This window comes from Pelodiscus sinensis, chromosome 1 (genome assembly GCF_052426305.1).
Source record: "Pelodiscus sinensis isolate ZL-2025 chromosome 1, ASM5242630v1, whole genome shotgun sequence".
In the NCBI taxonomy this organism is placed as follows: Eukaryota; Metazoa; Chordata; order Testudines; family Trionychidae; genus Pelodiscus; species Pelodiscus sinensis.
In genome coordinates, this window is record NC_143052.1 from 90595419 (window position 1) to 90608131 (window position 12713).

The window sequence follows — 12713 nt, forward strand, 5'->3', positions numbered from 1 at the left end:
ACTGAGTTACCACTATGTATGACTAATGCCATGGTATCCTAATGAAAGGTTAATTCAGAGATGAACTAATCGCCATAAGGCTGCATCAGACCAGTCAGATCATTTTATTTGGCCCATGACAGCCCTACTTGGGACAGGCAACCCAGTGACATCAGGTCTCAGAAAGTCACAGGGCACTGCAAAGTGAAAGCCTCACCTGCACAGATGCATGCATCCCTTGCTGCTGTGGCAAGAGCCAAGAAGCTGCAGTGGAGAGCCAGGTCAGAACCATGGGACAGGAACCACTGCTGCGGGGTGAGTTTACTTTCCAGCCTCCGAGTGGAAGGGTGGACTTGCTACTAATTTATGCAGCCTGGGCAAAGTGGAATGTGTGTATGTGTGTGTGTGGGGGGGGTGGTCTGAGTCTCCTTAAGGGGGGGATGGGAACCAGACTCCCCCAGTTAGCCCTTCTTGGCTGCCTCTGGGCCAGGGATTCTGGGACTGTGGCGGTGCCAGCTGGAAGACTCAGCAGGGATTTGAAGGGAGGGGGAGGCTGCTGCTGCAGTAGCTGCAGCCCGGAGCCCTGGGCCATTTTAAAACACAGGGCAGCTGATGGGGGGCTGGGCAAGCACAAGCCCAGGCTCGTACCTGGCCGAGGTTAAAGTGCTGCTCGCTGCCCCATCACCCGCCAGGCCACTGGCCTCGCGCTCTCATCGCCCTGACAGCGCTGGGCAGGTGCTGACAAGCCCCGACGAGAAGAGCCCGCGCTGGCTCCAGGGCGGGGTCACGCGCTTTGCCTCACGCGCGTCTGGACTCAGGCAGGGGCACGAGCAGCCCCGCGGCACGTCAGAGCGCAACGCAGCACGCGGGGATGGGGAAAGAGAGTGACGCGCACTGCTGCCCATCTCGCGCCGCGAGACAGAATCTCGCGCTCTTTCCCGGCCCCAGAGGCGCACATGCGCAGTGGCGCGCGGTGACTCCGCCCAGCATACGCCGCGGTGTGTGCGTCTCACGACGGAGCGGTGAGGACGCAGAACGTGGCGGCGGTTTGAAATCCTGGCGCGTTGGGTGTCGCGCGGCGCTCCGCTGCGATGTCGCTGGTGAGGCCCTTCGACAAACTTCCGACGCTCAATTCAGCCGCCCTCTTGGTAGGTCTACGAGGAATCCGCGTCTCGTCCCTTTCCCGCCGGGGACCAGCCGTTGCCGCCTCCCGCTCGACAACTGAATCCTGCTGCCAATCAACCCACCAGCGGCTTTGACCCCGCCCCGCATTCTGATTGGTGGGCTGATTTCCTTATGCAAATAGGCTTGTTTGCCCCGCCCTCTGGCTAAGCAGAGTCATGTCTGGTCACTGTTTGAGCAGGGGCTGGTTGGTGGGGCTGGTCCCTGAGCCCCAGCCCATGCATGTGGGGTGAGGTGCTAGCAAGGGCACCTTGCTCTGCTGGGATACAACACTGCCCCCCCCCCCCGGCTGTTTCTGCTTTCCTTAAATCTTTGCCCCTAAATCTTTGCCAGGTCTTACCCTGGTGCGGGGGCCTGTGAGTTCTGCACTAAGGATGTCAAATCCCATTTAATTACCTAACTGATTAAATGGGCGTGGGTATGGGAGTCACTCCAGCAGGCAGGAGCTGCTCCAGTCCAGCTGCTTCTGAGTGGCCTGGGAGCCGGTAGCCCTTTCCTGTAGCAGGCTGCTACCAGATAAAAGTTAACTGTTACTTGCCAGTGATAAACATTTGTTAAGGGTGATGCTTCCTGGGTAACCCATTACCTGTTCAGATCTCTATTCTGTACAACTGGGCACATGTGCTCTGGGGTCTGACAGGTGCAGACTCAAATAGGGCTAGGTGGCTGCAATCTCTCCCTCATTTTGTGGTGTGCCTTTGGGGTATTGACTGAGTGTGAACTGATTTCCCTGAGCCCTGTAGTTCATAACCTACCCTGGGACTTTTCAAAGCAAAGGGTGCTAATTAGTGACTTCCCTCAGTCTTCTGGTTGCATTTACAAGTTATTTTCCCTTCCTGACCAGTTGGTGGGCACTGATGAAAAGCAGCAGCAACAGCTAGCAGAGGCAATTCTTAAGGAGAAAAAAACCTTCAAGATAAACATGTAAGTGATTGGAAAGGGTGGAGCAAAAATTTCCCCAATTCAATTCTGAAATTATTCTTTGCCAAGTTTTTTGTGCCTTTTTTTTTATGTTCTAGGTTCTCCCTCATATTGATATCTGGTCAGATAGGCTTGTGGATGCAATATTGTGTATATACGGCAGATGACGTTAAATTGAGGTGTTGCAAGAAATGGATAATGTGCATTGGTGAGCCCTCTGTGGAACTGTTTATCCTGCAGCTGGGAACATGCCTCCTGATGTGCGCAGAAAGACCTGCATTATCTCTGCTCAAGCTAGCACACTAAAAGTAGCAGTGTGGTGACAGCCACCTGGGACTAAACTTGGGTGCCTATTCAGAGTCACAACCTGTGCCATGATATCCATGCTGCTAGTTTTAGTGTGCTAGCACAAGTCTGTCTGCCCTCACTATTCCTAGCTGCTGTGTAGCTATAGCCCATGGCTGTGTCTAGACTGGTATGATTTTGCGCGAATGCTTTTATTGCGCAAGAGGGCTTATCCCTGAGCAGGAGTGTCAGAGTACTTGCGCAAGAACCACTGATTTTGTACAGTACAAAGTCAGTGTTCTTGCGCAAATACTCACAGCCAGTGTAGACAGGCGGCAAGATTTTGTGCAAAAGTAGCTGATTTTGCGCAAAAACTTGCCAGTCTAGACACAGCCCCTGTGTAGCACAGGTGCTTAGAGATAAGCGCTGAGTGCAATACAAGCATCTAAGTAGAATTTTTTTCTTTGGCTGTGTCTACATTGGTGCGATCTTGCACAAAAGCACAGTCTGTGAGTTAGCTTTGAAGTATCCTTGTAAAATGTCCAATAGCTGTGATTCTTTTCCTAGATTCACCCTTTTATGTATGTTATCTCTCCTCACGTTATTGATTTGCACTTGGAATTTTAACTTTTGTCTAGGAATCCCCTTGTTACTAATGTAATGGCTTTGGCTCAAATATCAACAGGAGCAAATGCGTTAACCTTGTTTTTTGGGAGGAGTGTGTATTTCTCTCGCTACAACACCACTGATGATCTTAAAACGTCATAATTGTCCACAGGAACACCTTAACTTTATACTTATGCCTTGCGTAGTAAATACCTATAAGTAGAGGTCTGCAAAAACATGGGTATCCGCTTTATAGCCACGGGTATCCACAGCTCATTTTTGTGGATATGAATTTTGTTTTTGTGATTGTTTTTGGACCATTCAAATCCACTAGCAAGTGCATTTATAATCTGTTGATTGTAGGTTAATTATAATATTACTGATTAGTTTCCACAATTAGCATTCTGAAACTTGATAGATTTTTGTCCCAAGGTCAAACTGAACATTATCAGAATTACTGTTGAACTGGGAGCCTCCATGTGCCTGGCAATGATGACATTCACACGTAAAAAATACTTTCCGTGTTTCTAATAGTCTAATTAACACTTCAGCAAAATCACAAGCACTCCAACCAGGTGAGGTAGGTAGATCTAATATAGAATGTGTGGAGCATCCTTATCTTATATCCTCCCTTGCAGAACAACCTGAAGTTTTAGGTATCCTCTTCCCCCTTATGATGACGACCATCATCATCATCCTGACATCTTCCCAGGCACGTACACCAGGGTCACAGCCAGGTTACATGGAACCTTGTGGTCAGACATCTGCTGATATCTCTAGCTTAAAATATCCCAAGCTGATATCAACTAATCTCTTGTGGTTACCTATCAGTAGTTTAGTTATTACCACAGTCTGTCTTGTGATAGTTTATGATCGAGGGTTGGTCTTTGTTAGCTATTTATGCTTTAAGCTTTTGGGGCCTTATGCCCTAATTAGTTTTGCAAAGCTACTGTCCTACAAGCATCAAAGCCTGTGAGACCACTGCATTACTACCTTAACTTTATACTTATGCTTTGCCTAACAAATACCTATAAGTAGAGGTCTGCAAAATCATGGATATCCACTTTATAGTCACTGGTATCTACAGCTCATTTTTGTGGATACAAATGTTGTATACGTCCAGAGGGTCTATCTATAAGTTTTAAGTGTTAGAAAGGTGCAAGGTTTGCCAGATTTCATCAACTGGACTGGGGACCTCCAGACCTTACTAACTCTAAGTCATGGAAAACCTCCAAAATATGCAGCTTTGCTTCTTAAACATAATAAAAGGCACAAGATCGGACTCTGAACTTTTTCATAAAACTCATCTGAAGTTTTTAGGCCAAATCATTTTGACAAATAGTGTTACAAATAAAAGTATTTTCCAGATATAATTTTCATCCCCAACTTTTAAACTCTCATATCTCTGAAATGGCTTCCATTTTTCTTTCAAAATCTTGTGTGTGTGTGTGTGTGTGTCTGTGTTGTGGCGGGAGAGACACACATAAAGCAGACCGTATTGGAAGCAGAAAAGATCACTTTTTGAGCATTGCAGGGTTTGGTTATCATTAAACACACTGGAGGGAGCTGGGTTAAAAGTTTTAACTGGGAAGATGCTACCCTCCCTCCGTAATACACAGGAGATAAAATATACTATATCTAAAATATACTACAGCTTTACAGAACCTAAGGTACTTTACTGGATAGAGTCTGATGTAGAATGCAATGTGCTATTTACTGACCGTGTCCTACATACATGCAATGTTGCCACAGAAGTACAGTTCTTCATTTAACTGTAAATAAATGAGATATTTTAGGCCAATAAAATATACTTATTGTAACGGACAAAATGAATTACAGTGTTCAGCTATTATATGTGTTGTACATAAAAATCTTGTTTAAATTAAACAAAGTCATACCTGATAGAGCATTAAATAATCTTATGAAGAATACATTTGGGCTATGTCTACAATGGCACGATCTTGTGCCAGAAATATGCAAATGAGGCTAAGCGTGGACTATCGCCAAGCCTCATTTGCATATCTAATGAGCTGCCATTTTTGCGGAAGAGGCTCTTGCGCAAGTAGGAGCGTCTACACTGCCCGTTCTTGCTCAAGAAAAACTCTCTTGTGCAATGCCTTATTCCTGAAAATAATCAGCGTAACAGCATTGCGCAAGAGGGTTTTTCTTGCGCAAGAAGGGGCAGTGTAGACGCTCCTTGTGCAAGAGCCTCTTCCGCAAAAATGGCAGCTCATCAGATATGCAAATGAGGCTCGGCGATATTCTGCGCTTAGCCTCATTTGCATATTTCTGGCACAAGATTGTGCCGTGTAGACATAGCCCAAATGTATTCCTCATAAGATTATTTAATGCTCTATCAGGTATGGCTTTGTATTTTGCTCACAAGTAAATTCTGTAGCCAGTTCATATCTGGACCGTGACAGCTACTAGACTTGAAATTGATCAAGGAGACCAGGACTAACACCTTTTTTCTGACAATTTAAAAAAGGAAAACCAACCTTGCTGTTGCTAATGACTGTTGGAACCCCTCTTCTGTGTTTTCATCTGAAAGATGGATCTCTAGCATAGCTCCTACTACTTTGCTTGGGCTTTCATAGGGAGGAGTACAAGACTAATCTTGGAGAAAACTTGTCATATGAGATGGCCTCACTAAACAACGTGAAGGGAACAAAGTTTAAGCTACTAACTGTCAGTTGTGGCTGTTAATGACTGTGAATAGGCTTAAACATGTAACGGGTCTCATCAGCTACGTATAAATGCATGGTACTAAATCTGCTCCTGCTAATCATTCTAGCTAAGAAGGTGGCTAGTGAAATGGATTCAGTTTCATCACTCCATTAAGTTTGGGTAAACCTGCAAACTTATTTTTGTCTTTCAGCCATGTGGCAACTTCCCTTCCTTTACCTGCTGAGAGAGACCATATACGGCCCCGGATTGACCTGATTGCCTTTCTGATTAACATACAAAGCAAATACAGGTAAATACAGAAGAAGTTGGAACAGTGGAAGGAGAAAGTGAGGAAGGAGTTAGTTGTTAGTTTAATCTGGGATAAACTTCTCCAGCCACAGTACCTGCATTATTGTGGTGGTTAGAATCCCATGGAGCCATTGGTTTTCAAACACTGGGCTTGCTGTATTGGAACAGGTCAGTAGTTCATACAGCTATTATTCTGCCCATGGCAGTGATAAATAATGTAAAACCTGCTTTCTTATTGCACTCCTGATTTGTTCGCTGTTTTGCCATAGCAAGGAAGGTGGCATTTCTTCACGATCCAGCTAGTGAACTGCTTATGAAGAGTCAGGTGTATTGAAATCTGGAAGTATGCGCTCTGTAAAATGTAAACAACATACAAGTTGTTGGTGGGTGTTGCAGGGTTCTGATAGCTGGCCTACTCTAGGCAGTCAGACTAGGGTTGTAAGCGACTAGTCAACTATCCAATAAGCAAATGCTTATCGGGTAGTCGAGTAGGAACTCGACTTATCGCTCCCTCTGCCCCTTGCTGTCTGTCAGAGAGAGGCAGCGAGGGGGAGGGGGCATGAGCCAGTGCTGCGGGGAGCCAGCTTAAAAGCCAGTACTCCTCCACCTCTCCCCCCCCCCCCCGAGCTCTGTCTCCGCAGGAGGCAGGAGAGGTAGGGGGCATCAGAGAAACAGTGTAAGCAGAGACTGAAACAGTCCCACTCACGCCAGTCCCACTGCTGCTCTTCTCCTTTTTGAACATACAAGAGCTCCCTGCGGCTCTTGTACATTTAAAAGGAAGAGGCGCAGAAGGGAACCCCTTACCAGCAGGGACTACTTTGCTCCCTGCTGACATGGTTCCCACTGCCTCTCGCCCTTTGAAACTTACAAGAGCCATGGCAGCTCTTGTACATTTCAAAAGGAGAGGCACAGTGGGATAGTGAGCGCTCCACTTAGGAATTTCCATCGACTAGTCAATTGGCTGATTGATCAAAATTTAACAATCCTAAGTCAGACCTGAGTCAGTGGTGTGTGCAGATACTCTGTATGATGGCTTTGCTAATGAGATCCCTCTGGGATTGGAGCTGTCTGTATTGGTCAGCAGGACTAATGTGATGATGTTGGGTAGAAACTATTTTTTGCCCATCTTATCCTTCATCCCTCTCAGCTGTACCCCTTCACCTCAGTGCTGATACATAGAGAAATCCAGTCATCATTGTATTTTTATAATGAGGCTAAAACCTCATTGGTGGGGAAGCTACTTCATTTGTGACCCTTGATTCTGGACTTAAACAGATTTTCAAAAGGTCACAACCCAGTGAAAGTCACTATAAAATACAAGGACTGGGATTTTTAAAGATCTGTAAAGGAATTAGATGCCCAGTGGATTTGGATGCCTAGCTCCCTTAGTCTCCTCTAAAAACCTCCACCAAGCTATGCATTCATTTGAATGGTATCCTTACTCTTAGATTGTGTTCTCTTTTCTGTCTGTCTCATGGCTTCTCTAGCACCCATCTTTAGTATCTAAGCATAAAGGGGAGTGACTTTCAAAGGCCTAAATGGTAGTTACACCTTACTTCTTTTGACTTTCAGTAGCAGGTGCGTGTTGATCTGCCATTTGTGCCTTTAAAAGTCTCTCCTTTTGTGCTATTCTAGCTTCTTGGTGTGCTGGTGACAGGATTAGCACTAGCCTGTCCTCTGATTAAGTGGATTATATGAGGTGCTTTTTCTTTCCATTTCCATCAGTCTTAGGAATGTTGAAGCTTCACTACCACATGTGGATGCCAACTTCTTCCTTGGGAAAGTGTGCTTCCTGATCACAGGTGGTATGTATGGCTAAGTATCTACTTTTTTCTTTCTCCTCTTCCTTCTGGTGTTTCATCACTTTTTATTTCAGTCCTTGCAATACCTGGAGTGGCTTCCCCTTTAACAAAACAAGCCAACAGCTTGTGGCAGAAACTTTTCTTTAAATGCTGTTGAATCTCCTTTTTTCCTCAGCTCAGAATGCATTTCTGTCCTCACTTGGTCCTTGCCTTCAGTCCTCCAATCAGACATTTCTTTTCTGCCCTTATCCCCTTGGATATGAATTTCAAGGCTGATTTGTATGGCATTACAAAACGTCTTCCCGTGGACTTTTCTTCATGGCGCACTCAATGCCATTCTGTTTGACCTACTCGTTACTGCCCAAATGAGTTTTGATCTGACCAGGGCTATGCTTGCTGTATGCTAGATTTGGAGCATTTATGGAACTAAGCATTCCTCTGTGCTCTTCTCCACTGGGGATGGGCTGTGGAATATTGCAAAACTCTCCTTAATGCCTTCCTATTTTCTCTCTGGTAAAGTCGGTAGAATGAATCACTGCAGCGTAGAGATGAATGCTGTCCGGAAACTGGGAAACCTCTACTGCAGCCCTGTCATATTCTGTGAGCTGGATGTAAGAATGCTTAATTCTGTTACTGAGGGTGGGTGAGAGATGGGGGGCAGTAAATCCTCCTGTTAGCTAACAATATCTGGTATGTGATCAATAAATCATGGTAAGGTGTGTAGTTAAGCCTACCAGTCTATACTGCATGCATGTTTTGAAGGCAAAGACCAAACCCACACACTCACTTGAAGTGTAGGTAGTACAGTTTCAGTGTGCTTCTAGAAACTTATTCTTGCTTTTATTTAAACAATTTCTATTTAGTTTGTGTTTGCACAGAAAGATACAATCAGCTAAATCATGAAAGGAAGGGAGGAAAGTGACTAGGGAAGTGTTATTACTCTTTCACATAAAACAAAAACCTGGGGATTACCGGTGTTCCTTGTAAGCTGTGTGCTTGGGCAGTCACTCAGGAGCGATTCAGATGATTCCCAGCTGATTAGCATAGAGCAGCCACAGCTGCCCAAAACTGTCAGCATGTTTTTTCTGTTGGTGGTGCACATCCACAAAGTATTCCGCACCTGGATGGGGAAATTAAGGGAACACTTGCGGTCACCCAATGAAATTAATAGGCATCAAGTTTTAAAAATATGAAGAAATACTTCCTTGTGTATGTTATACAGTCAACTCCTGGAATTTATTGCTAGGGAATGCTGTGAAAGCCAAAATGCAACGGGGCTCAAAAAAAGAGCTAGAAAAGTTCATGGAGGATAGGTCCATCAATGGCTATTAGCCGGGATGGTCAGGGGCATATTCTGGACGGTTTTTAGAAGCTGGGAGTGGACAACAGGGGTGGGTCACTGATAATTGACCTGTCCTGTTCATTCCCTGTGATGCACCAGGCATTGACTGTCCGTAGACAGGATACTGGGCTAGATGGATCATTGGTCTGATCCACTGTGGCCTTTCTTATGTACAGGGATAAGCAAAGTGATCAAAAGTCCACTTCTTGATAGCTACACAGTTGATAGTAACTAGCTAATGTGGCCAGGAAGGATCGCCTGGGTGAGCGGGGCTTGGCTCCAGGGGCAGGGCCTCAGCCAGAAGGGGCCCGGCTGGGGCTTGCCTTCTCCAGCTGGGCTTTCACCTGACACCCATGCTCTGCCCCCGGCTTTCCACTGGCCCTAAAGAAGTAGGTGAGCAGCTTTGGGAACCTCTATGTCCAGTTGATCTGAGTCCCACTTAACTTTGGATCCTGCCTGTGCCTCAGCACCAACTAGGTTTTATTTTCCATCCCTTTATTTTTAAATAACATATGGGCTTTGTTTTTTTTTGTTTTTCTCCCTCTGCTTCCAGTCTGAAGGCATCCGAGTTGCCACAGCTCAGCGGCTGGTCCGAATGTTGCAGATCTGTGCTGGTCATGTGCCGGGGATTTCTGCCCTTTTCTTCAGTTCTTTGATGAAAAACTCCATTGATGAGTAACCTTGATGTAAATCCATTGCCTTTTTTTCTGTCCATACCCTTTGATGCTGTTTCAAGTTGTGGAAATGGACTGAAATGGGAGTGTTGTTTGGAAGCTTTTTTATCGATTGGGAATGAGACCAGCTCGCCCCATACTGCTATTTGCTTTTGTTACCTTTTTAGGAAAGGCTTAGTTCATGTTTGGTGATTGGTGGCTGAAGCTCTACTAGTGATCACCTTTCACACCTAGGTTCCAATTTGAATCAAGCCAGCTTGTTAGTGACCAACAGCTGTGTAGCCTTCTGAGAGCTGTATGGGAATGAAGACAAAGCCAGGGTCCTCAGGTCAGTGTGTATCATGACAAGTAGCTGTACTTCAGAGGCACAAGCATCATGGACAGAAGTATCAGAAATCTGCAAAGCTGCTGCCTAGTACCAATGAATTATTTCACCAGAGAGAAAAGAGCAAGTTTTTTACAATATTCATATTGAAATAGGGCCTCTCTCTCTCTCTCTCTCACACACACACAAAAACCACTTATTCAGAAACTTCCTCCATTCAAGGAGCTAAGTTTAGCAGCCATCATATCCATGCATCCATCCATCCAATAATAGCAGCTGGCAGTAATAAACTAACAGTTGGCAAGTATTCAAGGAAAGACTGGCCTGGCCTTTCTAATCCCCAAATATCTAATGAGAAATGGAGGAGGGTTTCAAGGATAGAGCCCAGGAATTTGGTGTTTTTCCTTTTTGAAATAATGATCCTCTTTTGTTATACCTCCCCAGTGAACTGTGCCTGCTGAGTGCACACACCCTCCTCCCGACTTGACTCAAGGGTCTGACAGTTGCATTCAGTGCTGTGCCACTGCAAGTCAAAAAGTTTCCATGGGACAGAAAGAATAGCAGAGCATCAGAAGAGGTGGGGGAGTGTCAGTAGTACAGGTGTGTCTCGGGGCAAATATTTGGTCAGTGGGTGATGGAAGTGTGATTGTTTCACAGAACAGTGCAGAAGTCACTCTTCAATGAGTTTTGCTATTAATATTAGCTCTAAAAGTGAAGATCTACAAAATAGTTCCTCTCTAACAAAGTTTGATTTCAAAGGGCCTAACTTTTACAATTGCTGAGTACTTCTAAAAATGAGGTCCTTAATCTGCATTGCTGAAGCTTCCTTAGAGCTTTGGCCATCTCTGCCCTCTTTCTGCACAGGCGGAAAGGTGTAATGTGGCTAAAAACATGCTGCATAACCTGTAGCTTTCTTACAGGTTGGACATGCCTATAAACTTGCATTGTGCATATAAACCCCCATATCAGATTATAATTTAAGACACAGATATAAATAAATGTATTGGGAATAAACTATGAATCTGATATTGTGTGCTGGAATATTAAGTTAATAAAATGTGTAATATTGGAAAAACTAATTCAGACACACTGTATTCTCTGGTAACATTCACTGACATGGTGTGGGAGCACTAGAAAAACTGAAGGTATTTTTTATATCAGTGGCTTAGCTACACTGGTATTACCAACAGTGTAAACTGGGTGTAAGAGTTCTTAGCATGTTTAGCTTATTGCAAGGGCGGGCAAGAGGCAGTTAGTGGGCTGGAGGTGGCCCGCCAACTTACTGGATCCTGCCCACGGCCACTTTGCCAGCACTCTTACTAAACAGCAGCTCACACCGCTGGCTACTAATTGCTCTGAATGCTGGGGAGGAACGGGGAAGCTTTGTGCATTGCCCCTGTGCCCTAGCAAAATCCTTCAGTTCCTATTGGCCAGTTTCCAGCCAATAGGAGGGGGTTGGCAACCCCCAGCATGCATGCCACAAGCAGCATGTGAGCTGATTTTTTTTTTTTCTTCCCACTGGCATGTGGAGTGGGGGCTCTGCCCTCTTTTCCTCCACCCTGTGTGCAGAGGGGAGCTTGTGCTGCAGCTCCAGCTTCAGCCAGAAGCTGCAGGCAGGAGCAACAGCTCCGGCTTCCTGCTGTGGTGAAGAATAGGAGAGGTGCATGCATGACCCTGGGGCTGCCCCTGCTCAGCTTGGGCGTACAGCTTCCAGGACCAAAGGGGTTAACCCCCACCTCCCAGCTACAGTCTCTGCTTTGGGAGGGGGTGAGGCTGGATGACCAGTCATACATGGTGCGCCGAGGCCCAGACTGCACTGCTCTGCTCCCCGCAGGCTGTGTGCAGGGGCAGGGAGCTCCTTCCCCAGTGCCCCACTGTGCCTGGCCAGGCTCTGCCTGCCCCAGACCTGGAGCTGCAGGCAAAGGGCTGGGTAGGGAAGAGAGACTGTCCCTGCCGCCTCTCCTCACCCTAGGGGCCTGCGTGTCCCAGCACTGCTGTTCTGCTGGCGAGTTCGCTGGGGGCACAGGGATATGGCGGTGGGGAGTGCAGGAAGATGCAGGGGCAGAGGTTGCACTGAGGAGCATGTGATGATGCAGGGGCTCAGGCTGGAGGGGGACACACCATGGGGCCTAAGGGAAGATGTGAGGGGGGGAGGATACAATTTTACTTTGCAGAATCTGCACTTTTCTTTATTCCCCGCTTCTTTGCCTCCCTCCCCAACTAGCTATTTGGCTGCATTCTTACTCTCTCACCTTCTCTGCGTTACTCCCCCAATCCCCTCCTGCCCCCAAACATCCTCTCCTGCTGCCAAACTCCCAGACCCTCCCCTCCTCACCCCATCCTGCATCCCACCTCCCACCCAGATCCTGCATCCCTTTCCCACTCACTGGCAGCCCTGTTCTGCAGATTGAACCCCTCATTTTTGTTCCCACCCCAGAGCCTTAAGGTGATAGCCACAAAATCCACTAACTCTGGAACACCAGAAAAGTAAATCTGGCCTATGGGAAGCCTGAACCTCAGTCCTCCCTGTCCCTTCCTTTCACCTCATGGGGGCTGGAGCACCTCAGGAGTGATGTCTCAGTTGGGGCCACATCAGTGAGGGCTGGGGGTTTGGGAGGAAG

At 46.4% G+C, this 12713-nt stretch overlaps 1 protein-coding gene across 2 annotated transcripts; it reads left to right on the forward strand.

The window, feature by feature from the left end:
• Positions 1 to 861: 861 nt before the first annotated feature.
• On the forward strand, positions 862 to 11171 carry CENPM (centromere protein M). 2 transcript variants are annotated; one of them, XM_075935931.2, is made up of 6 exons: positions 862 to 1079; positions 2006 to 2085; positions 5852 to 5950; positions 7675 to 7754; positions 8271 to 8362; positions 9647 to 11171. In XM_075935931.2, the coding sequence occupies exons 1-6, from the start codon at positions 1071 to 1073 to the stop codon at positions 9770 to 9772; spliced, it is 486 nt and encodes a 161-aa protein (XP_075792046.1). In that variant the 5' UTR covers positions 862 to 1070; the 3' UTR covers positions 9773 to 11171. The 2 variants fall into 2 exon arrangements, with proteins under 2 accessions (XP_075792046.1, XP_006120582.1); XM_006120520.5 differs by having other exon boundaries at positions 893 to 1127.
• Positions 11172 to 12713: the final 1542 nt, after the last annotated feature.

Coding starts and splice junctions, on each gene's coding strand:
- CENPM (XM_006120520.5), top strand. CDS start 1,071: ATGTCGCTGGTGAGGCCCTTCGACAAACTTCCGACGCTCAATTCAGCC. Junction 2,086..5,851: donor AAAACCTTCAAGATAAACAT/GTAAGTGATTGG, acceptor TTTGTCTTTCAG/CCATGTGGCAACTTCCCTTC. Junction 8,363..9,646: donor TCATATTCTGTGAGCTGGAT/GTAAGAATGCTT, acceptor CTCTGCTTCCAG/TCTGAAGGCATCCGAGTTGC.